The following is a 26879-nucleotide window of genomic DNA, read 5'->3' as shown; positions in this document are numbered from 1 at the left end:
GCTGCGCACACTGCTGCGCACACTGCTGCATTACACACTGCTGCACGCCGCACACTGCTGCACGCCTCACACTGCTACACGAAACACTGCTGCACGCCTCACACTGCTGCATGCCACATATTGCTGCACGCCACACACTGCTGCACGCCTCACACTGCTGCACGCCACACACTGCTGCACGCCACACACTGCTGCACGCCACACACTGCTGCACGCCTCACACTGCTGCACGCCTCACACTGCTGCACGCTGCACACTGCTGCACGCCGCACACTGCTGCACTCCACACACTGCTGCATGCCGCTGCACGCCACACACTGCTGCACGCCACACACTGCTGCACGCCGCACACTGCTGCACGCCGCACACTGCTGCACCGCTGCACACTGCTGCACGCCTCACACTGCTACACGAAACACTGCTGCACGCCTCACACTGCTGCACGCCGCACACTGCTGCATACCGCACACTGCTGCACGCCGCACACTGCTGCACGCCACACACTGCTGCATGCCGCTGCACGCCACGCACTGCTGCACGCCACACACGGCTGCACGCCGCACACTGCTGCATGCATCAGCACACTGCTGCACGCCACACACTGCTGCACGCCACACACTGCTGCACGCCACACACTGCTGCACGCCTCACACTGCTGCACGCCACACACTGCTGCACGCCACACACTGCTGCACGCCTCACACTGCTGCACGCCACACACTGCTGCACGCCGCACACTGCTGCACGCCGCACACTGCTGCACGCCTCACACTGCTGCACACCACACTGCTGCACGCCGCACACTGCTGCACGCCGCACACTGCTGCACGCCGCACACTGCTGCACTCCACACACTACTTTTATGCGAGTTTATGCTACTGACATTGTAAATGACAATGCCTTTTATTTGTTTTAAAACCAAAACATAAATAAAAGGCATTGTAATTTTACAATGCCAATAGCTCAAACTCTTATAAATGCGAGACCTATTGCATTGCAAATGCTTGTTTCTCTTTGGTTTTGAGAACTGTAGTTGGGTTATTGTAAAAAAAACAAAAGGGAGCTTGGTAATAGCTGCTGCGAAATAAAGTGTTAAAAGATGGTTGCCTCTGTGTTCTTAATCGAATTGAAACTTTTTTTCTCAATAGTCGGGAAAGTTTACATTTGTAGGTATTTTACAGACCTTTGCTACAGCTTGAATATTACCATAATACTCTATTGAAAGCTGGCGCCTGCCGGATAAAAAACAGGTCTTGTCCTTCGTCTATCATCGACAAGGTCGCAGTAGAAAGTGATTTTAATGAAAGGTGAAAACGTCGTCCTTCTGCATGGAAATAAAGGAAGGACAATAACGTAAAATTATGTTTGGTACGCGCTTGTAAACATAGTAGGCATATTTCCACCAGAGTGCTGAAGTGAAACTCGCTTCAAACGTCACGCAATTGAACAAGTCAGTAAATATTTTTTTTCCAGAAACAAAAATGTCTTTACATTCTAATTGAAGAACCAATAAGATAAGGCTTGCGTATGTATAATCACACAGTTCTGTAGTACTGAAATATAATTCTTATCAACATACATGATTGAGAAACTATCATGTATGATTCTAATGGAAAGCCATAAAAAAGCGTGGTTTATTTCATCGTCACTGGAGAAGTTGTTGTCGTCAAACGTGTTGGTGTCATTCCAAGATGGCTGCCTTGTTAAATCCCATTATTACGGTTAGCAGCGTAGTCCTCTCGCTGTCGCTGACACTCGAACGGTTCAACTCTGTCTTCGGACAGACTGCTCTGTGTCTGCTTGTTTTAGGGAATCAGCTAATATGCCGGGCTATACCCCGGACGAGAAGCTGCGGCTGGATCAGCTGCGAACGCTTCGACGTCGCTGGCTGAAAGACCAGGAGCTGAGTCCGCGAGAGCCTGTACTACCCCCTAAGAAGCCATGGCCCTTTGAAGCCTTCTGGCAGCGCTTTTTGGAGCCCCGCACTTTCTGGAGGTTGTCTGTAAGTGACTCCTGGGGAGGGGAGGCTTCAACATGTGGTAACGAGTCGGCTTGAAGATAACGGTGGCTGTGTCGTATATGCAGATGTTTGGTTATTGTTAATAGTTTATATACACCTTTTTGAACGTAGTCCAGATCAAATGTAGCCCTGTTCCACAGCAAGATATATTTGGCACTCGGAAAGATTATTGCGTTCTGTTGAGACCATTAATAGCTTGAATGCACCTGGTTACAGCTAATACACCTGGTTAATAAGGGACAGCCCACTCCATCAATTTTACCGTGTGCCTACTTGGCCATCTGTTAACTTAGCACTTTAGCTAGACTCAGCACTTTAATTGGACTGAGAATGTTTTGGCGTGCAGCCTAAGGTAACCCGTATTTAATATTAATGCCCTAAGCAATCTCATTGACACATTCAATGTCAGCATTTACGAGAGACCCCTTATAATTCCTGATATAGGACAAGGAAATACAACATCAGTAAAATACGTGAAACGCTGCTATAGTTTCAGAGAGATGGAAGGAATCATTATAGTTTGTAGATTTATATATATACTTATCACCCGTGAGGGTATCGAGGCGCTGTCTATGAGTATGGGAAGATTAAGTGGTTTGCCCAGTAACACAGGATGTTGGGTCTGCACCGAGACTCCCTGTGGGCTTCGGAAAACTGAACAGGAGATAGCAGTGTGATAATGTAGCAATGGCGTCTCTAGAAATGATTTTGATGAGAGCCACCCCCGAAGGGCAATCATGAAGAGAATGACTCTGTCTGTGTGCAGGAGGACAGCAGGGCCGAACATCATACCAAACGCCCTATTGAAGCACGCACCTGACTTCTGGGCAGTCTACGTAACGCCCATCTTAAACCACATATTCGGGCACAATAAGATGCCATACTCCTGGAAAGGTAACATAATCCAACCAATTTTCAAAAATGGAAACTGCAGCCAGCCTGAAAGCTACAGACTTATATCCCTGATCGAAGTAGAGGCCAATTTATATGCATCATGCTTATTAGTCCACCTTCAAGCTTGGAAAGAGGAGACATGAGCAATCCTGAAGTTCCCAACGGGTTTCAGGCCTGGCATGGGAACGACTACAAACCTGGCAACCCTAGCACTTCTAACCAAGAAAGCCAATAAGAAGGAAAACACAACTATTTGCATGTTTCATTGATCTGAAGTCTGCTTTCGACAGAGTGACCCTAAACAGATTATGGGAGAAATTAAAAACATGGGGGCTTCCATCGCAACTACTCGAAGCAATGATCGCCCTGCACAACGAAACATGAGCGAAGGTGAATCTCTGAGACCGGAGCAGAACCACAGGCAGGATAAACGCCCAGCACGGCTTAAAACAGGGCTGCGTCTTGGCACCGAGCCTTTTTAATTTATACCTAGCTGATGTAGTCAATCACATGCTATCAGCAAAGAGTAATCCACCCATTCTGGCTAATGAGCCAATCCCTTACCTACAATATGCAGACCGCATCGTGGTGTTGAGCCAAAGCCCGATTGGCCTACAAAGAGCAATAAACAACCTGAAATCATACCTCGATCAGGAAATGCTTGAATTGAACAAAAAGAAAACAAAGGTCATGCGATTGGTGGACTCTAAGAATATCAATTTCAAATGGTACGGCGACCAAGTGGAAGAGACAGGTTTGTACAAATACTTGGTCATCACTCTGGGGCGTGGCTAAACTCATAAGGAAAACAAAACTGACTTGCGAGCAAAAGCACCATCATTCATTTTTGCATACATATTGTTGAACAAAAGATTTTGCTGACCGACTACAGCCATCTCCTGAAAGTGATGGCAGCACAAACACAACCTACTCTACCATATGGTATAGAAACATGGTATGGCAAGGAATCCGATTTGCTGAACGAGCTCCAGACTAAGGTGTACCAGCCTGTTTTTTGCCTCCCCAAATGCACATCACCAGCCCAGGTACGTCTAGAATTTGGCCTCTTGAACCAGTAGTTTTGAAGTATGAACGCCTTTGTGAAGCTCTGCTTGAAGCTTCGATCCTCCGAATCCGGCTCGCTGAACAGCATTTGCTGGGCTGAGATCCAGGCGCAAATAGCCCAAAAACGTCCAAACTCAGATGGGGCTCATCTAAGAAAATCCCTGGAGGAGCTAGACATCCGAGAGCTGTGGGATAACGAGAACCACAGGGCAGTATTTAATAAGGCCTGTAACAACCATGTAAAGAAGAAAACCCTTTAGGAAGACAAATTTATCCTGACTAAACGACGCCACGCATGGACAGTGATAAATTCATATAAACACCCAAAGCATCAAGCCTACCTTGCCTTACACTTCGCCCAGATATAAAAAAAAAAGAGCTTCATCCAATACCGACTAGGAATGCCTGATTCGAAGGACCTCCTGCCAACATGGAAAAGGAAAGCACAAACAACGAGCTGCCGTCTGTGCGGCTATTTGAAGATTATTTTAAAACCTATTTTTAATGTCCTAAAAATTCGAACATGCAGACAGGCAGTGATCCGCTGAATGGAGGGCACAGCCAACATCCTGACTTGCCGTGGCGCAAAATTCCTCAACCAATTAAACTTCTTCGGTAAGCGGACACAAAAGCCAGCCACGGGAACTGTTCCATTTAAAAAACACAGGAACAAGTAACTAATGCAGAACATGAGTCCTAACATACCCAAGTCATGCACCTGTAGACATGAGGTTCATCGTTTTTAATTACACAAAAATGTATTTTAAAACTACTTCACACAGCACTGCCGTAATTTGAAAATAACCACCTCGACAACGCCGAAACGCATCTTATATGATAAACGCATTTGCACTTTGACATATCAATACCAGACACTGTTTTTTAAAGTGCTCCTACTTCATGAACACATACTCCTTTGTTTTAATTGCAACCACATGAACTGAATTGTTGTTTTATGTTTTAATACATTGTAATGGTTTTAATTAACCAATAAGAATAATGATTTTTGATTTGATTTCTATATCTATCCGCTCCTCTGCACCTTTAAATCGGATCACTCAGTCACTACAGACAGTCCGGTAAGCCGAGTGCTTGAAGATTGTGTATGAGTAAATCAGGTCCAGGACTTGGCGAGGGGAAGCTAAAGCGGCCAGTTTTAAATTACGAAGGAGCCCGTGACTGGAGCTCGTACTAAACAAGTCATCATGTTTAGTGAATCGGCGCGCAGGGAGGCGGCAATGCGCATAGGCACCACTGACAGTTAAATATCCCCAATACCTTGCAGACACTATTTATCAAACTGGAGAGACTATATGAGCACGAGATGCGCAAATGGTGGGAGGCGACCTACCTCCAGAATTATATTGAGGTTGAGAGAGTCCCAAGGGGATTGCGTATTTATACAGTGCCTGCGTATGAGAACCCGGAACCACTCCTGTTGGAGGAGTGGGCTGCACACACAGCTCTATCATGCAAGGGAAGTCTGGAAATACTAGTAAAATTTGCTTGAAGCGACAGAACAAAGGCTCTAACAGAAATGCAAGCATTGGAAGAGGAGATAGCAAAAAATACTGACAAAAAGAAACCAGAGGAACTAAGAGAAACAAGCATTTGCAATGCAATAGGTCTCGCATTTATAAGAGTTTGAGCTATTGGCATTGTAAAATTACAATGCCTTTTATTTATGTTTTGGTTTTAAAACAAATAAAAGGCATTGTCATTTACAATGTCAGTAGCATAAACTCGCATAAAAGTAGTGTGTGGAGTGCAGCAGTGTGCGGCGTGCAGCAGTGTGCGGCGTGCAGCAGTGTGCGGCGTGCAGCAGTGTGCGGCGTGCAGCAATGTGCGGCGTGCAGCAGTGTGCGGCGTGCAGCAGTGTGCGGCATGCAGCAGTGTTTCGTGTAGCAGTGTGAGGCATGCAGCACTGTGTGGCGTGCAGCGGCATGCAGCAGTGTGCGGCGTGCAGCAGTGTGCGGCGTGCAGCAGTGTGCGGCGTGCAGCAGTGTGCGGCGTGCAGCAGTGTGCGGCGTGCAGCAGTGTTTCGTGTAGCAGTGTGAGGCATGCAGCACTGTGTGGTGTGCAGCGGCGTGCAGCAGTGTGTGGCGTGCAGCAGTGTGCGGCACGCTGCAGTGTTTCGTGTAGCAGTGTGAGGCATGCAGCACTGTGTGGCGTGCAGCGGCGTGCAGCAGTGTGTGGCGTGCAGCAGTGTGTGGCGTGCAGCAGTGTGTGGCGTGCAGCAGTGTGCGGCACGCAGCAGTGTTTCGTGTAGCAGTGTGAGGCATGCAGCACTGTGGCGTGCAGCAGTGTGCGGCGTGCAGCAGTGTGCGGCGTGCAGCAGTGTGCGGCGTGCAGCAGTGTCGTGCAGCATGCAGCAGTGAGTAATGCAGCAGTGTGCAGCCATGTGTGGCGTGCAGCCGTGTATGCCGTTCAGCAGTGTGTGGCGTGCAGCAGTGTTTTGTGCAGCAGTGTGTGGCGTGCAGCAGTGTGTGGCGTGCAGCAGTGTGTGGCGTGCAGCAGTGTGTGGCGTGCAGCAGTGTTTCGTGCAGCAGTGTGTTTCGTGCTGCAGTGTGTGGCGTGCAGCAGTGTTTCGTGCTGCAGTGTGTGGCGTGCAGCAGTGTGCGGCGTGCAGCAGTGTGCGGCATGCAGTGGCGTGCAGCAGTGTGGCGTGCAGCAGTGTGTGGCGTGCAGTAGTGTGTGGCGTGCAGCAGTGTTTTGTGTAGCAGTGTGAGGCATGCAGAAGTGTGCGGTGTGCAGCAGTATGTAATGCAGCAGTGTGTAATGCAGTGGTGTGCGCAGCAGCGTGTGGCGTGCAGGAGTGTGTGGCGTGGTTTGTAAACAACAAGAAAAGCGGACATCAAAGGAAGGGTGGGAGGGAACGAGCATATGGGATGCGAGTTATAACGAAAGTTAATTGTTGCAAGAGGGGATGCAGGAAGTGAGGCCGAGCGCGCGCTGGCGAAAGCAGTCTGCTGCTTTCAAGTCCGATGCCAGATGCCAGCTTCGCGCTTGAATGCCTCACATGCACTGGCCATAAACTGCATTCCTAAGGTCTTGTGCCCCTTACTAAATCTCTCTGAATGCGTGAGGCGGCGCACGCGCAGGAAGTAGCTGGTGGCAAATGGAAAGCGCGTGGTTGTGCGCGTAACCGCCACCCGATCCGCCTGGGAAGCCTTTGGGAGCATTTTCTGAAGCCCCTACATAAGTCTGGCTGAGCGATCGCTTATGCGATAGCCAGGCGAGACCTAAAAAAGGTAGGTATGGAGCAGTCACCGGTAGACTATGCCTTGGATTTAATCTTGAAACCCCATTCCTAAATTGTTCTATGGGGAAAAAACAGCTTTCCAACTTAGCATCTAGTATGAACATGATACAGTGAGACTATAACCACAAAAGAATACTAATATAGTATCAAACAGCAGGCATGCTTTCGTTTTGAGTGACAATAGAACATACGCCAATTTCTGAAGAAATTCTTTAAAATGCATAGGTGGAATTTTCTTCACAGTTTTATCCTAAGGAGATAAATTCCCGGTTTTGTATATCCTGCAGATTTAGGACTTCTTCCAGAAATTAGAGGATTTTCTGTTTAAACTCAACACTAAACCAAGTCCACAGTCCCCAAAACTTCAACATCAAACACCTAACCAAAAGGAATATTGAATAAATTGGGAATAATACCACAATTGCAAATCCCCTGGGATGCAAAATGAGTAAGTAAAACTCGTTTGAAAGACTACAGCCACATAGAAAAGTAAAGACCGTGACTGTCTTACCTTAGAAAAACAAAAACAACAAATTACTCATTTGCAGAACCACAATTTGAGAGGCACACCTGAAAAATTCTACAGGCACGAAAATACCTTTTACAACCTCACCAACAGCCGCGGCCCGTGGAGGGAGTTCCGTGGGGCGGTAAGGCGGGGCGGGGGAGGGGCAGGGTGGGGGGTTCTAAAAACCGGAATATGGATAATTGCAGGTAAGTAAACAATTAAATAAATCGAATTTCCTAGCGCGCGCTGCATCGCAAAATGCACACTTGAGGCAACAGTGGCGACTCAGAGCCTATACTACTCCTTTAGTGCATAATTATCAAGTCCCCGTTCCCACAGCAATGGATGTAAACAACAATAAACCAACATTGTCTACAGGTCATTTACCCAGTTCAATAATAGCCCCAGTAGAGACACCACAGAGAGGCCAGACAAGAAGGTTTTTTACTTCAACCCTGAAAAAGTGCTAATCTTCTTGCAGACCACCTTTGTATCAAATACTTGCATGTTACGTAGCCAATTCTATACATATGAATGCTAGATTTGGGTGCATTCATCAGCCAAGCATTGCAATTAAGTACATCTTTTAAAAAAATGCATTTCATCTTCATTGCTCTGTAACGAGGTTTTGGACACTGCCATACCGTATCTATTAATATTGACTTATATGTTAAATGAAAAGGTATCAAACACATGCAAACGGTTATGAAGTTTTCAATTCTTTGCTTGAAGACTCGACTTTCAAGTGGCAACGAATGTATAATTCAGCGGCCCACAGCACAGAGAAATCTAAATATATCTAAATCTTTCATCCGAGAAATATGGTGATTATCGTCAGAACATCTTTATTTATATCATGTGCTGAGCTGAGCCTGCCAAATCACGTAACCTTTCAGAGTCCCATTAATTGAACATAATGTGTTTTGCTTCGCGCTGCTTCAGTGTTTGAAGTTTGCTATCCCTGTTCTTTAAATATATTTGTGCAATAGGCACTCGTGCTGTGAAGGCACGAGCAAAGACCTGACACAACTCAACTTGCAGAGGGGGGTATGGGGGAGGGGTATGGGGGTGAATAACAAACACATTTCTGAGTTAAGGGAGCTGTCGGCGCTGGTGCTCTAGACATCCTGCTGTATAACGTGACTAAAAGGCCCAAATTAAAATGTCACCAGCAAAAAATAAAAAAAACACAAGTTTGCTATTTGTCAACAGCTCTGATTTTCCTTTTATCGTAATATCGCAGACATGATTTTGTTCGCAGTCTAGTTACGTGAATGGTCTTGTCTTCTCCTCTTGTGAGGCGCTCCTGCTCTGCCCTCATCCTTTTAGTGACCTGGATTTGCAGAGGGCAGGGTCACCCCGGAGGGGGCCACCTCTTTTGTTATGCCGTCCTTCAGACAGCTTTGTAGTACTAGGAGCTCAGCATGGCACCAAATTCTACACTGCTGCAGGTCTAAAGGCAGAGGCATAATCGGAACACCGCGTTAGAGGAAATTACATCACGCTCCCTTCGATAACAATGACAAGAGGAAATGACTTCACACCTTTAATTCTGATGACGGACATTGTTTTTTTTTTTAATAGACATTATTACAAACTCAGGGCGTTGGTGCTTTGATACATAGTGACTTTATTATAACATGCACAGTTTTGTATTTCTGTGCAAAAAAAGCAAGGTGAAGGGGATAAATACATCCAGAGATGGAAGGGCGAGAAACAGCTAGGAGGAGATCGGAGTTTCGAGCTCACAGGGTGAATGTTTTAATCTCCCTGTAGAAGCAGGAAAAGGTGGGAGTAAATTGTCTCGCAGGGGGAGGGTGTGGTGAAGCGAAGGGTTGAAGGCTTGAGGAAAAAGTCGAGAATGGCGGCAAAGATAATATATATATATATATATAGTATATTTATATTACAACACTGGCCAAGTCAAATTTGTGCGACAGGGAGACAGACAAATAGATATGTGTGTGAATAATCAGTCTGTTGGTGTTAGCGGCTCAGATCTCGCTAGTGTTCACCAGTGTCATCTAAATACTCCCTTATAAGTAGGCAAGGAAAACTAAAATAACCACTCTTAAACATTTTAATAGCAATCAGTGTGGCACTAAATGCTCCCTGACACGGCCTTCTTCCCTCCTTGAAACGTTAATCAATGTAACGATGTGTGGGAAGCAGGGGGTTTGGAGATGACAGCCTGCCTTACCAAAAGCCATTTGAGTAAAACGAAAGGGTGAACAAGCTGTCGCCATTGTGAGGGAAGTGGGATAAGGGAGGGGGTGGCAAATGGTGAGCACTTTCCGGCCGCTTTGATGTTCTCATCAAAGCGGCCGCGAAATGAGCTTTTGTAAACGGGGGATATGAAAGTGCAAACTAGTGCTTTCAGGCTGCCAAATGGTGCGCGCGCCCAGCGCACATGCACTGTATTTGGAGGCCTGAAAAGCACTAGTTTGCACTTCCAGATCCCCCTTTTACAAAAGCTCTCGCGAGAGCAGCGCTAAAGCGCTGTCTCAGGCAAGACCTAAAAATGAAGAAACAACTGCAGCAATATGAAATGAAGTTCCGACAGAGCAAACAAGAAAAGTTTGATCGCGATGAAAGGGACTACTTAATGGGAAGAGTATTGACATTCACGAAAAAATTTGATGGGCCAAGAATCAGACATTACTGAGAACGAGCAATCCGAAGACGGAATAGCATGCCCCTCCGGAGAACAGAAGAGAACTCCTTTTCACGAGGAGTTCAACTTAATCCGACAGTAGTGGCTGAGGGGAGGGAAGAGCAAGACACCAGAAGCAGACACGAACCAGAAGGGGCGGCTGGAAGGGGAAAAGGCAACGGGACATCAAGAGTTACCCGGAGCAAGAGAGGGTCAAGATTGTATATGAAGTTGACAACTTAACCATCGTGAATTTAACATAAAGGCCATTAACAACGGAGGAATCCGTATTGAAGCTAGGGCTATCTTTCTGCCCGCAGAATGGTCTTGAATTCACACAAACCAGGATCGATCTCTTCAAATTTGTGCGGAAGCTCAAGCTGCACAAATATTTTAAATCGAAACCTACGATCAAGAAAGCCAGACAAATTAAAGGTAAAATCAAAGATACAGATCTGCTGTCAGTGGATGATCTTACAACTTTGAAGTTATTGGAGGAGTTGCGCCTAGAAGAAGAATCAACAAGGGTTAGCAATGAGGAATCAATAACACAAAGGACTAGAGGCCTGGGGATAGAACAAGAGGCACCAGTCAGTAAATTCAAGCCAGCCTTACAGTTTTTACCACAGATGCCCCAAGATGCAATTGACATTTTTTCAGCGGCAGTAATTAAAGACTTGGTGAAAATTCGTGAGAAGTGTGGCTGCATGCCAAGGAGAAGAAATTTAACAAAAGCCAAGGCAGAGGCTTTAATGAATTTACAAAATGAATCTAGTATGATCTGTAAACCTTCTGATAAGGGGGGGAACATTGTCCTTCTGTCGAGGGAGCAATATGTGAGGGAAGCTTTACGCCAACTAACAGACAATCGCTATTATGAATTGACGACAAAGATTAGATATCAGGACAGTGTGACAAAATACCATATACTAATTAAGACGTGGCATGACAAATCTATGCTGGCCACCGAGAAATATCTTTTTCTCAGAACCACCAATCCGCTAATTCCCACCTTTTATCATTTACCAAAGATCCACAAGGACAGGGTAAGGACACCTGGAAGGCCCATAGTATCATCTTTGGGAAGTCTCACTGAAAATGTGTCTGTCTTTGTGGACCATTTCTTATTTTAATCAGTATTACAGTTCTCTTCATACATCAGAGATACTAAGGACTTCATAGCCCGCATTGAAAATCTAGAATGGGAGCCATCATTCAGCTTGATAGTACTGGACATTACAAGTCTCTATACGTGCATAGATCATGGACAGGAACTGAAGGCGGTGGAATTTTTTCTGAATAAAAGAGCACTAAAATTTGCAGAACACAATAAGATGCTAATAGAGCTGATTGAATTTTGCTTGTTGAACTACATTTTTTTGTTTCAGGGAGATCTCTATAGAACGGTCTCGGGGACCGATGGGCACCTGCTTCGCCCCCAGCTACGCAAATTTATTTGTGGGCTGGTGGGAGGAGCAGGTGGCATGGTCCCCGGTGAATGCTGGATGGACAAAAGATATAGTAACCTGGCACAGATATATCGACGACCTCTTCCTGGTGTGGAGGGGGTCAGTTGATAATGCAAAACAATATATTGAACATCTTAATAAGAACAATGTCAATCTACAGTTTACAGGTGAGATTAGTTCAGTGGCAGTGAACTATCTCGACCTTAAAGTCGAGATTCGTGATGGCAAGAATTCAACTGCCCTATATCGTAAGCCGACTGCGGGCAACAGCACGTTACACGCTACAAGTAGACATCCAGCTAAACTTAAGAATAGCATACCCTATGGGGAACTCTTGCGTCTGAAACGAAACTGTTCTAGAGAGAGTGACTTTGTAGAAGCAGCAACAGAGAGTCTGGATAGATTTGTTGCCAGAGATTATGATGCAGATTTATTGGAAAACGCACTCAAGAAAGTGAGCAATATACAGAGAGAAAAACTGCCAGGAAAAAGCAAAAGGGGAAAAGAAAAAGGATGAGGGTAAATTTCACCTAATTACCACTTATTCAGAGGATGCTGATTCTCTAAAAAACATCCTTCGTAGGAATTGGCATGTTTTGAGAACAGATTTCATAATTGGAATGGATATCCCGTCAGTTCCACAGGTGACCTTTAGAAAAGCTAGGTCGCTTAGAGACAGATTGGTCCACAGCCATTTAGATACCATCACAGTCAAGCAAGGGACGTTGAGCGATATGAGAGGCTTTTACCCTTGCGGAAAGTGCAAGACTTGCGCTTTCAGCAAAAGAGTATTGACCTATGAGATCAAGGGGATGAGAGGACGTAAGACCATTAACAAATTTATGACGTGTCAAGCTACACCTGCAGTTTACTGCCTGACGTGCCCTTGTAATCTAAGGTACGTCAGCAGTACTATACATAGTGTGAAGATAAGGGTTTTGGAGCACATGCGTGCAATAACAAATAAGGATTTGAGTTATCCAGTGGCGAGGCACTTTGCAATAAAGCATAAAAGCAATAGGGATTTATTGCAGTACTTCAGTTTGGATCATGTGCCTGCCCATATCATAGGGGAAGACAGGGTGTTAAAAATAAGAGAACTGGAGTCAAGATATACCATTGATTTACAAACTAAGACTCCAAATGGACTGAACAGTGGTGAAGAGTTAACAGTACACCTAGGGACCTAGGGTGTGCAGTAAAGCGCAAGCGGAACTAGCATTGTATGAATTTCTGATTGAAAAACACAACATTGTAATCGTTTTATTATTTCTTAACTTGTACTTATTGATGGGTTTTAGACTTGGCCGATACACGGCTAGATTGTGACATATTAAGGACGACGAGGGACGGTTCTGAACATGGGAACTGCCAGCCGATACACGGCAAGATTTGTAAATATGGGGTGATTGAAGCGTTATTTAACCCCTTCGCCGCGGCAGGAATTCCGCCGCGGCGCTGGGGGGGGGGGGGGGGTTTGGGAGCACTGCGGCGCCGCCGTGCTTGTGACGGAACCACTCCGTCATGAGTCACGGGCGAGCTGTGCTCATGACGGAGTGGTTCCGTCACGACTCCGCCCACTGCGCTAATCGCCCGCACAGGCGGGGAATTAGCGCCGCGTGGGCGGAGCGTCCGCCAACGGCCGCAGCATGACGGAACCCCTCCGTCATGAGCACACGGCGCCCGTGGCTCATGACGGAGTGGTTCCGTCATGAGTACGGAACGGGTTAACAGCAATCACGACTTTATTGAAGGCGACAAAATGTACATAGAAATTTGTATATATTGTAAATGTGCATTCTATTGATGTGACCGATGTCGTTTTGTACACTCCAAGATGGCGCCTAAATCTAGTGGCGGTATTGTCCTTTATTTTTACAGGCCGAAAATATGGTATTTTTAAAATGGCGCCTCGTAGTGTAAAATGTAAACACTGAAGAAGGGAGAACCCGAAACGCTTTGTGAAGCGCTACTAATAAAACTGGCTTCTAAGCATAACCCTGTGAGTGCTATTGCTTTGTTCCCGGATGGGAGAAAAAGTTTTGGAGCAGATATATAATATTATTTTAAGTAAACCTGTAGGCTCATATTTAGTTATACAATCTCTTCTTTGCCGTGAAAGCGATTGAGTATGAAGATGCGTTTGCAGCTGGCTCTGGCTGATCATATCTGCCGGTAGTTGGAACCTGTTTTTGATTTGTAAGACAAATGCCTTCTTGGTCTTTGGGTCCAGTCACTTTGCCACATCAAAGTGCAGTCATCCATGTGTTTTGTATTATTTTTTTCTGTGCTTCATAAGCGTGGTCACTAGCTCCCCTCCTCACTCTGACATCTTGCAGTGAGCTTCTCCAGGTGCAGCTTATAATAAGGTGGTCAATCTGGTCTGCCTCTTCCATTGGAGGGGCACCAAGTTCGTTTGTAAATATCAGTGTTGGAAGAGAGCCCATCCTATGATCAGATCGTTCCAGCAGTCTTTTCCGTTGTTTGTTTTACAGCCTTCCTTTCTCAATGCTCTTTCATTGTGCGTTTTGTCATTTCCCACTGTAGCATTCTAGTCCCCATCACAATCTTCAGGTCATGGTTCGGCATGGCTATAATCTAAGCTTGCATCTCTTGGTAGAAAATGTCCTTGACTGACACCTCAGTGTCATTTATTGGAGCATAGCATTGGATAATGGTGGTGTTGATCTTGTGTCTGTCTTTTTGACCCCGCTGTTCACTGGCTTCTACTTGATTAGGCATTTCTTTGTCCCCTTGCTCAGGATGATGGTTACTCCTTTCATGATGTTGGACCAAGCTCCTGCAAGAATAGCACCTTGGGTCACTGAGACGCTCAAGCCCCTTGATCACTTCACTGTGGCCTTCCTCCAAGGAGAATTTAGTAGAGGTCATGTAAGAAAGGGTCAAACAATTGTCTTAGAGGGAGAGGGGGATAAGGCAACCAGCAGTATTCTGAATAACCAGAAGCTGTGGTACAAAATACTCTGGCAGGCCTGGATACAATGAATTGCCGTAGTCTGCTCTGGAAGAAGTAAGTGCTTGAAGGATTGTTTTATGAGATTACACGTGAAGAAAAGGGAGTACTTTTCCCATGCAGGGGTCAGGAAGTAGGATGAAATGAAATGATTCACTTGATTCTTAAAAGAGAGATCAGGGTAAACGAGATATAAAGCGTACGTCTCTGACAACCTTTGCAGGTATGGGTGAGGAATCAAAAATTAGCTAGCATTCGCAGCAAGAATTTTCAATTCTATTAAGGACACGGAGGCGAGGATTATGCTTCTCTTTCTATTTATTGCTACTCACAGCAGCCAATGAAAACTTGTGTTATGTGAAAAAACAACAACATTTTTCATGATGCATATATCACATCACTTCCTGCAGGGCCCCATAAGAGCCAGCCACACCGGAACTAGTCCTCTTTCTTTGCTCCGAACAGAAGTCCAATAAGTATTAAAGTTCAACAAGTATTAAAGTTCAACAACAACAGCTTCCAACGTGGAAGAGCACCAGACCAGCTGGGAAACACGCCACTCTGTACACTGGATCAATCCATCTTCTTGTCAGAGCCTGAAAGAATAGAAATAAACAACCCGTAACTTCTGTCAAAACAGAGTATATACAACACGGGTGGGCAAAAATTACATTACAGTAATTTAACCGGGTGGGATAATCCTCGCCTCCATGTCCTTAATAGAATTGAAAATTCTTGGCGCGAATGCTAGCTAATTTTTGATTCTATTACAGGACCGGAGGCTTCGTATTATGCTAGTTTAACGCTGATTAAAAACAACAGAGGATATATCACCCACCGGTTTATAATAAAATTGTTTAAACGTGGATTCAGACGACCAGTCTGCAGAACGCATGATATCTTGCACCGTAGAACCCAGCATGAAAGTCTTAGAGGCCATGGCGCCTCGAACAGAATGTGCACCAAACATTTGGGTATTCACCCCTGCCTCTTGCATAACATTTTTTAGCCATCGGGCTATGGTAGCCGCAGTAACAGGTTTATACGGTTTTTGCAGAGCTATTAACAATTGTACCACACCATCAGGCCTGAGAGACCTGGTACATTCTTCGTAAGCCTTGAGACATTGAACCACACAAAGTTTAGCATTATCTGGAAAAGCATGATAATCCACACTACGTGACAAGGTTTTAGTTCTAGACGTAATATTAAACTAAACCCCCTCTGGAGTAAATACTCTACCTGTAATATCGAGCGCTTTAACATCCGAGGAACGTCTTCAAGCCGCTAGGCAAAGTAACATGGCCAGTTTGGCCGACAACTGTTTCCTGGACAACATATTGTTGTCCGGCCAACTATTGAAGAGGGACAGAACCAGCGAGACGTCCCACAAAGAGGAATACTTTGGTTTGGGTGGATTGGCTACTCTAATGCCCTTTAGGAGTTTACAGATTAAAGGATGCATCCCGACAGGCTTGCCCTCGATCTGAGAGTGGCCTGCCGAGATGGCGGAGCGGAAGTTATTAACCGAGCGGTAGGCTAAACCCTGCGACGCCTTCTCCGAAAGAAAATTTACAATATAGGGTAATCCTGCCCCCACGGGATCCACATGTTGTCCCATGCACCAACGAACCCAGCATCCCCAGGCTGAAGAATATCGTTTCCTGGTAGAGGGGCCCACGTTTGATTGATAAAGCTCGCAGCTTGGTCCGAAAATCCTGGCATTTGCCAACGCTGCCTGAAAGTCTCCAGGCCATCAGGGACAGGTGCCCCGATAGAACCATCGGGTGTGTCTCCCCCTGAGGGCCCTGGAGCATGGTCGAGGACCAAGGAATCCTCCTGGGGAAGTCGCAACTCGCCTCCATCAGCAACAGGAACCAAGGCTGCGACTTCCACAGGGGAGTCACCAGTATCACTTCTGCTCTCTGGCGCATCACCTGAGTGAACACTCGGGGAATGAGGATGAACGGTGGAAACGCGTAATTCAACTGCTGAGTCCACTCCTGTGCCAAGGCATCTGTCGCCAGCGCCAGAGGGTCCGGCCTCCAGCTGAAAAACTGCGTCATTTGACGGTTGAGCCTGGAAGCAAAGAGGTCGATCTCGCAACGTCCCCACACCTCCTGTAACCACTGAACCACTCGTGGGCAAAGTTGCCAGTCGCTGTAGTCCCTGAGGTGGCGAGAGTTCCAATCCGCCACCACGTTGGACTGACCTGGAATGTACTCCGCTATCACCGATATCTGGTTGGTCAGGCAGTAATGCCAAAAGGCTTTCGCTATCTCCACCAGCATCAAGGACCTCGTGCCCCCCAATTTGTTGATGTACCGGACTGCCGATATGTTGTCCATCCGAAGAAGGATGCAACACGAGATCTGCCTGGGAGCCAAGGTCCGGATCGCAAAGGAACCCGCGAGGAGTTCTAGGCAATTTATATGAAGATTTAACTCTTCTAGGGACCACCGTCCCCCTGTGGAAATATTTCCGCAGCGCGCTCCCCAGCCCCAACGGCTGGCGTCGGACACTATGACCACCTCTGGTAACGACCCGAAGACGTTCCATGCCTCGACGTGGGCCAACCACCATTGCATCTCCTCTCTCACCTCCTGGGTAAGAGGGACTACGTCTGTGTAAGAAAGGCCCTGCTGTAAGTGTTGGATCTTGAGGCGTTGAAGGGCCCTGTAGTGCAGAGGGCCCGGGAATATCGCCTGAATGGACGACGCAAGGAGGCCCACTATTCGGGCAATCCCCCTGAGCGAGACCATCTGTTTGGACAGGAACGAGCGTAGCTCCTTCTTGATATCCCGTAGTTTGGAGCTCGGAAGGCAGAGTTGGGCCGTCTGAGAATTTATGACGAACCCCAGAAAGTCTATCGTCTGCGCGGGAGAGAGGACCGATTTCGGTTCGTTGATCACGAACCCCAGGTTCTGCAAAATATGAATGGTCATGCGCAGATGTCGAGCCACTAGCTCCGGAGATTGCGCCATAATGAGCATGTCGTCCAAGTAGACAATCATGCGAACCCCTTGTTCTCTGAGGTAGGCCACGACCGGTTTCAGTACCTTGGTGAAGCACCACGGTGCTGAGGAAAGTCCAAAAGGAAGGACCAAATACTCGTACCACCGGTTCCGCCATTGAAACTGAAGGAATCTGCGGTGGGGACGATATATGGGAACGGACAGATAAGCGTCCTTCAGGTCCAGCCGGACCAACCAGTCCCCTTGTTTCAGTAGATCCGCCAACAGATGGATGCCCTCCATCTTGAAATGTTTGTAAGTCAGAAAGTGGTTGAAATCCTTCAAATTGAGTACCAATCTGTAACCGCCTCCTTTCTTCTGTACCAGAAAAATATTGCTGCAGAAACCGCGAGGGCCCCTTTTGCAAGGAGCTATCGCGCGTTTCTGCAGCAATCCGTCTATTTCTGAATCTATAAAATCGCACTCGAGTTGGGAAAAAGAAAGCTGCCTGGGGCGCTGTACCTGATGGGGTGTCTGAAAAAACTCTAGATGGAACCCCTGAACCGTCTGTAGTACCCAAGCGTCTTGTGATATCTGAGCCCAATTGTGAAAGAAACACCGAATACGCCCCCCCAAGGGAAGAGGAATTAAGTCTGGAGCGCTCACCTGAGGAATCAGCGGCTTGGAATCCTCCACGGTAGGAGCCTTTGTTAAAGCGCCGCTTGTTGAAGCGCTGTCTGGTGGGGTAGAAAGTGCCACCACGGGTGGAGTCCCAGTCACCTCTGCCGCGTCCGAAATCTCCTCGCTGGGTACCTTGGGAGTGCTGACGGCCAAACGAGAGTCCCCTCCCTCATCCGGCCCTATTGAAAACACCAGCGTGAAAAACGCGCTTGATTCCGGCTTGAGCCTTGTCCAGGGTAGTGAACGTGCCCACGTACTTCGCAACGTCCTTGACAAACCGGTCACCAAACAGGTTACCATCCGCCAATGGCCCAGGTTCCGACGCAGCCAGCTCTGTAAGGTTGGCATCCATCCGCATCAATATCGATTTCCTGCGCTCTGTAGAGATCGCGCAGTTGGCATTCCCTAGCAAGCAGATAGCCCGTTGGGTCCAGCCTGCTAGCACGTGGGAGTCAATCGTGCTCCCCGATTCCTGGGCCTCCAGGGCCATCTCCAAAATTTTTGCCAAGGGCCCAACCACGTCCAGGAGCTTGTCTTGGCAACCCCGCCAAGCGCGATCAATCCCTTTCTTGGGATCTTTGGCGAACTTTTTCAGAAAAGTAAGCATGCTGGGGTCAATGTCCAGCGTCTCCGCCACTTTGTCTGAGAGGTCCGGTCTTGGGCATTCTGACCTTAGCCTGTTACGCACCTCCTTATCAAACCCCTTGCGTAAGTTCTCGTGCAAGTATGCAGCCACCTCCGGAGCCGGTAACCAGTCCGATGATCTGGGGTGCACAATATCTGCGGGGTTGAAATTAAAGGGGGTAGGAGCCGGCGGGGAAGGCTCCGCATGCTTAGTCTTCTTGGACTTCTTTTTAGGAGGGGAGTCATCCGGGGTGTCAGAAGAGGTGGACGTAGACTCTGTGTCAGTGTCCTTAACCCTCTCACGCTCTTTAATCGGGCGCGGAAGCGCCTCGTAGGACTCCGAATGTGGCCACGACTTATCCTGGGAGTCTCCCGACGTCCCCTCCGTGTGTCTAGGGAAGCCATGCCTTTTTGCAAACCTCTCCAGCTGCTTAGTGATGGGCTTTAAGGCCGTCGCCAGAGCTTGTTGTACAGTTCCAGGAACTGCTTTTTCTAGGGCCTTGCTGACCGACTCCTGGACAGAAGCATCCAGGGCCTCAACAATATTGTCCTCAATGGTAGGTCCTCCTACCTCCTCTTCATACAAGGTATTGTCCTCCTCATAGTGCACCCACGTATCCATAGTGGAACCACACTTGTAGCGGTAATTACTCATAAGGTAATATCAAGGAGGAAATCCAAGGGGGAGCCAACCCACAGCACAGCAGCACCGGTACCTAGCTCCTCAGCAGCAGATGTAGAACAGTTATTACAGCCCACAGGGCGTAGTGGAGCCGAGAGCAAAATCAAATACAAGGAGGTGTGCTCCCTCCAGGCCCAGGTCGTTTTTGCAGCCAGCCAGGCGTCAGCAGTGCTCTTCGACTAAAACTACAGCCCAAATGCCTAAAAACAAAACTAATCGGGTCATTTCGATGTGCGTAGCCCAAATCCTACTAAAACTACCAGATTGGGCTACGCACGTGGAAACACGAACGAAACCAAAACTACCCGGCTCCTGGCGTCAGCGGTGTACAAGGGAAGCCTCAGCGCCCATAAATCATAAATTTTAAACCCGCCGAAGGCGGGACGGTACCTCGTGCTGAAAAGGGGGGGTGAAGCGCAACGCGCCAGCTGGGGCATGCGAAGCGGCCGAGCGCCGCGTTTGAATTCCTCAATTCGAATAAATGCGCTCTCGCGCCTTGGCCCGCTCGCCGTCAGCAATGCCCCCAATCCTACCGCGCTCCTCCGCGGTAACCACCAAGCGCCGCAGCGCGATTCTGAAACCCTTCAACTCGAAGGTTGCAAACAATCAGGGCGCTCTCGCCGTGAACATAAACAAGAACATAGCACAAGCGGCTGTCAGTGAAATAAACATTAGCATAGCAATCGCTAGAAAGAAATCACATTTCCATCATAAATCGATCAAAATCTAATACAAATAAAAAATCGGAGCTTTGAACTTATCTGTCTGCGTGAGCAGCAAAGAAAGAGGACTAGTTCCGGTGTGGCTGGCTCTTATGGGGCCCTGCAGGAAGTGATGTGATATATGCATCATGAAAAATGTTGTTGTTTTTTCACATAACACAAGTTTTCATTGGCTGCTGTGAGTAGCAATAAATAGAAAGAGAAGCATAATACGAAGCCTCCGGTCCTGTAATAGAATCGGAGTCAGAGGGCCACCACAAAGGAGACCATATAGAGAAGTGACAGACTAAAATGATGATCTCCGTTTTATTTGCTGTTCAGCTTTAGGTAGATGTGCATCTAGGTCGATAATGTTGGCATACAATCTGAGAAACGGTCCAGCTATCTGCTATTGAAGTTTGTGTTTAGATGTGCACCATTAACCTCTCTTGATATTTCTGTCACAGAGATGAGGAAGACAGACTCAATTGAGTTTGACATTTCCTTCTAGGTCGATAATGTTGGCATACAATCTGAGAAACGCTCCAGCTATCTGCTATTGAAGTTTGTGTTTAGATGTGCACCATTAACCTCTCTTGATATTTCTGTCACAGAGATGAGGAAGACAGATTCAACTGAGTTTGACATTTCCTTTCAGGAGACCTACGTTTTTTAGATGCAGCTTGTGGGATGAAAACAAATATACAAATCTGAAAAAGTATTTCAGTGCATGCGAAATGGAGTTTCCGATTTCTTCATGTCACTTTTACAGCCTATTCAGAAACTTCTCGTAGAGTCTTAAACATTGAAAGCCTGTAATGACCTCCAGCATGATGTCTAGGAACAGGTTAAACAAGCATTTGCAATGCAATAGGTCTCGCATTTACGCGAGTTTGAGCTATTGGCATTGTAAATGACAATGCCTTTTATTTATGTTTTAAAAACAAAAACAAAAATAAAAAGCATTGTCATTTGCAATGTCAATAGCTCAAACTCACTTAAACGCGAGACCTATTGCATTGAAAATGCTTGTTCTCCGTGGCTCCTGTAAAAGAAGGAAGGGTGATCGGGGCAGGAGACAGCAAGAGTGATCGAACGTGGACATGCAATGGCCTCGCGGATGGAGGTCTCAAGCAACGGAAGGAAGCGGAGGAGGGTTCATAGGAAACCAAGACAACGTGCGCGAGGCGTCAGAAGCACAAGGGTGGGCTTTAAAAAACAGTAATAATGAGAATACCACATTGGCCCAAAAGTGAGCCTTCAGGGACGTATTTTTCCATAATGTGACCACCCCGCAGCAGCTACAACTATTATGTGGAAAGCCTCACTGGTTTATGCTGGGGTGTTTTTTGCATAAAGACAATCTATATATACATAGGCTAATGTAGAAAGCAACAAAATAGATGAAACTATTATTCAGCCAGTGAAAATATGATATAAAGGTAAGAATTTAAAGAATACAATTTCCCGAAATGCCACATGGAATGTCACGCGTCGTCATGTCATGGGCTTTGATAGCGCTCGTTATGATGTGACTTGCATGCTGCCTGACTTGGTCAGTCCCCCACTTCTCTTTTTTAGGACGTGTGCCCTGACTGTATGGCATACTCTGAAATCATATGGAGCGCTCTACTTTGAAATGTAAATTTAAAGGCGCTCTTGGGAGGTGTAGGCGATGGCCAGTACCACAAACTGATAGTGTAGGGGTGTTGACAGCGCGAGTGATTTCGTTGCAGGGGATGAAAGACAGAGGTGAGAGAGAGGAGCTGTGAAGAGTGAATGAGATAAGCGGTGGCGCTCGCGCGGTCGACCAGTTCATTATTTCACACTCTAAAAGCACTCTCCCCTTCTCTCTCGAGCGCCAGCAGAGAGGGGTCACTGTTCCAAGTGAATTTCAGAGTAAAAAGCCGATTCTAAACAGTAAATGGAGACAGAGCTACCCCTGCCTGGCAACTGTTCCTGAGATCGCTCCTTTAGATGTAAAGAATCCGCTGTTCTTGTTTTGTATTTGTGGATTTTGCAAGTAGTGTAAGCAGGGCCAGACCACGAACAGAATCAAACAGAGAATCACACAGATAAACAAGCGGAAGTGATCATGTTTGCGATCAAACATTAAAGCGTCGAAAGTGAAAGTAATCGAGCAGAGCATCAAAGGGCTGGGTGAGAAGGGAGGGGGGGAATGCAAGGAGCAGAGAGGAGCAGCTGTGCACGTGCACGCCATCGTGCACTCCAGCCCTAGGCCAGCAAACCATGTGGGTAGCACTTTTGAAAGCCCACTTACAAAATGTCTCAAAGAGACAGCTTTCGCTGTCTCAGCGAGACCTAAAAATCAGTAACTATTAACAAACAAAAAATCTGTCAGTACACTAACTCTATTTGAGTGCTTCAAATTGGAAAGTAATCATAGTCTTAATTCTAACATTGGTACCAGATTGACTGTCTCAAATAGTATAACCTGAGCCTGCATAGTTATTCTAGAGGGGACTACCTGTCCCAGTGCTCATGTCGTCTCTGGAGGCACCATCTACAATTGCCAGCACCTGTTGGATGAGGAGACCATACCCCCAGGCGCATATAGTGCTACACCGGTTCCCGAAGCGCGGGAGAGCCTGCATAGTTGTTTTAGAGGGGATTACTTGTCCCAGTGCTCATCTTGCCTGGAATCACCACCCACAATCCGCGGTCCGCTGGAGCTCGATTACTCGCTGTACCAAGAATTTTTAAAACTCACTGGGGTGGACGCAGCTTTTTTTACGGAGCATCTAAATTGTGGAACACCCTTCCGTTCTCCCTCAGGAGCCAGCTCCCTGACGATTTTCAGGAAGCAACTGAAAACCTGGCTCTTCCAGCACTAGGGCCTAAGTATTCTTGTATCACTGTTATGTCCAGCGCCAAGACACCCCCGGGTATACGTGCGCTCTATAAATTACTGTAACATAACATAACACAATTGGCAGCACCTGTTCGGGGATGAGGCCATGCCCCTGACACATTTAGTGATACACTGATTTCCACAGCGTAGAATGCATCCGGGCAAAGACCGGGTCAAGGGCAGGCTCATCCACGCCTGTCAGAGCCCGGAGGAGTCTGTGCTGTGAGTAAGTGCTACATATTAATTTTGGAAGCTATACTGTGCGAACTGACCACATAACCCAGCAAGTTCCCTCTCCTCAATAGTTCAGCCATTGGCTGCTTCCTTTCCACCTTCAAACAGTGCAAACAGGTAGTTAGCAAGCAAGTAGATATACATTAAGGCATAAACCTACTGGTGGAACCCTACACAGGTTCTGTATCTGGATGTTCTGTCATACACTTACCTCAAACACCAGAAACATTAGCAGGGGAAGCCCTGTGTAAAGCATTGGAGACACACGAAGCAGACTTTAGACCCCCCTCCCCACTCATGAACAAACCTATCTTACTAACTCTGATGATCCTAGCCAATTAACAGGACTATATTGAAATCTCTCAACCATAACTAATTCCTTGACATTAAAGCATTGTGACAAATGCATGAAAATGTACAGCAGAAGCTAATTTACAGCTGTTAGTCCGGATTCAGACTCAAGATCTGGACAAAAATCTCAGTAACTGAATTCTGATAAAGCCTCATGGCCATCTTGCAGTCTTGAGTCTCGGACCTACCTGAAGCCAATGGTATGTTAAATAAATCCATAAAAGAGAAACAGTCATAGACTTGGACTGGCGTTCTTCTACAACAGGAGTCAACTAATCTCAGTAGGATCCATAAAGTCCATTGGCCAAAAAACCTCATGCACTGTGCCTCAAAGTTATTTTCATTCTTAGACATGGCTCAAATATTTGGACAACACTAGCTACAATGCAAGGTGCATGCAGACAACACTCTGATCATCTCTACTTGGAAAACAAACTCTGGAATCAAACTAACATCAAAGGCTGTTTAAATCACATCTGTTACTGCATGATGAAGGCACAGGATAACGTATATTTAATGAAAAACAAATGCTAAAAAATCCACAATCTGAAAACTATATATGTAAAAACAATAACTCCTCAGCAGCACCCAAAGATTTTTTGACTAAGCACGGATATAAAAAAAATATTCCTGATAAAATGGAACAGTAGAAGGAAAAATATAAGCTTCTACTTTCAAAACATAAATATGCCAAAAAAATGCAACTGGGATGGCAGAAAAGAACAATAGTAATAGAAAAATGAATACGTGTCCAGTGAGGCACATTACCAACGGCAAAGAAAGGACTTCTAGAATCAGCGCAGTATCAAAAACCTCAGACTAGGAGAATCAAATATGGTGGCAGTGGGGGGCGCTAGGTGGCGCACAACCAAAATGGCCGCATGCCTGTGAGGCTCTCGCCGCACCGAGCAGAAAAATACACTTAATCCCCATCCTGGGTGGAGGACGAGACCATCCGAAGACGCCACGAGCTGTAGGAAAGGTTGCTGCATCTGGCGGTGCCGGGCATTCCTGCTAACCTGGGGGAGATTCCTGTGATGCTGCGGCCGCAGATTTGAGCGACCTCCCGCGCTTCAGGCTGGAGCTGGGAGACGGATGCATGGGCTAGGCAAGACAGAGGCCGCAGCGGTGAAAGTGCTGCCTTGATGTACCGGAGCCCCGATAAGTAAACATCAACGCTTCGCCGGTGGATTTGCAGCGGCACGGCGGTAGACGCGATGCACGCAGTGGTGCTGCCCCCCCCGGCGCTGGGAGACTCTGCCGGCGCTGCGGACGGCGAAGTGAAGGCCCTGGCCGCGTACCGCTGGGGTCGGGCGGCTCGCGCCGCGCCTGAGAGTGTGGACGCAGCGGGAGGCGACGTGGTGTGGAGGAGTCGAGAGAACTCTCTGCAGCGGCCTGCTGGTACATGCTTGGCCTTCCTGCGGTGCGGGCGGATCTGGCCCTGGGAGGATTTCGCGAATACAGACGGAGACGGCCATTTTGCCTACCTGACGTCCTGTGCCTGGTGGTGGAGCTGCTGATTTCGAAGGTTTGCGGGGCTTCCTGAGAGGGGAGCGGGACTCTTACATGTCTGTCGGGGGAGCGCTAGGCTGGAGGATTTTGCTCAGCTTGTGAATATTGCCTGCTGGGATAATCACGGAATAGACTTGCAGCCATTTTGAAGGAACTCGGGGGCCCGAAACTCGATCCGGCGGGAGGTGGGATGCTAACTCACGGCGGACGCTGGTGGAGGGTCTACACCGTGCCATACCTCTCCTGGGGCCTCTGTGGAGCACTTACCCATACTGGGCAGCGGATTGTGGATGGGAGATTGACCGCAGTGTTCCGTTCCAGGCGCAACGTTACAACCTGTGGTGAAGTGATGGTGATGTCCGAGTTGTCTGGCTGATAGACTGGCTGGGTTCTCCCCCGGTGGATGTCCTAAATTTTGCTTTTGGGCACGGAAGTGTGGAGGTTGCTGGCCCTACGATACGGAAGAGAGCTCCCTGTCCGGATTTGTGGTCTCTGCAGTTATTGATAACCTCTCCTGACCCAATTTGTGCTGCCGCTTCGATCGGAGAGCAGCACGATGGGACGCACGGATACCAAACAGACCAAGCTTCCATTTGAAGCACGCAAGGCGTCCAAGCCGGCTTCGCAGGAGCATACGGATTCGGACGCCTCGGAAGCGCCTGAAGAGGACTGGAAGGCCCTCCTGTTGGGCATGAAACACAGTCTCACGTCCATTGGTACCAAGATCGACACGATGAACATGCGCATGGAGGTGGTGGTTAACAAACTCGACCAGCATGAGGAGCGGATAAAAGAGGCTGAGACCAGGATTTCGAGCCGTGAGGATGGTGCAGCTTCCGGCCGAGGGCAATTGTCGCAAATGGTCAAGCTGCTAAAGATCATAGCCGATAAAAACGAGGATTTGGAGGCGCGCTCCGGAAGAAACAATGTCCGCATCCTGGGCCTGGCGGAGTCCACGAACGTGGGCCGCATGGGAGACTTCATAGAACGACTGGTTGTGGAACTGTTCGGCAGGGACTCCTTTTCAGCACATCTTACTGTGGAGAGGGCGCACAGATCACTGGGGGCTCGCCCTCCCCCGGGGTCGCTGCCGCGGCCGGTGATAGCCCGCTTCTTGAATTATCGTGACAGGGATGCGGTTCTGCGACTAGCTCACGAAAAGAAGCAGGTACACTATGAGAATACCGTACTGGCGTTCTACCCCGATTTCACTCAATCAGTTCAGGAGGCCAGGCGTAAGTTTTCTGCAGTTAAGAAAAAGCTTCAAGCGCAGGACATTTCTTATGCCATGTTTTATCCGGCACGGTTGCGAATAACACATGGGGGCACGCAGCACTTTTTCCAGAACCCGCAGCAGGTTGACGACTTCCTTAGGCGGCGTCCGGGGTCCCGGGGGAGCGGCACCGTTCCGGATCGCACTCTC

At 47.5% G+C, this 26879-nt stretch overlaps 1 protein-coding gene across 1 annotated transcript in view; it reads left to right on the top strand.

Moving 5' to 3' along the window:
- Nucleotides 1–1728: 1728 nt before the first annotated feature.
- The window catches only part of NDUFB6 (NADH:ubiquinone oxidoreductase subunit B6), a 54372-nt gene continuing 29221 nt past the window's right edge, over nt 1729–26879 (top strand). The window contains exon 1 of the mRNA XM_085634928.1: nt 1729–2002. Coding sequence (XP_085491054.1) covers nt 1823–2002 — 180 coding nt within the window. The 5' untranslated portion in view covers nt 1729–1822. The remainder of the gene's footprint in view (nt 2003–26879) is intronic.

This window comes from Triturus cristatus, chromosome 2_1 (genome assembly GCF_964204655.1).
Source record: "Triturus cristatus chromosome 2_1, aTriCri1.1, whole genome shotgun sequence".
Lineage (NCBI taxonomy): Eukaryota > Metazoa > Chordata > Amphibia > Caudata > Salamandridae > Triturus > Triturus cristatus.
The sequence above is the reverse complement of the archived record's forward strand: the minus strand, read 5'-3'. Positions and strand labels throughout refer to the sequence as shown.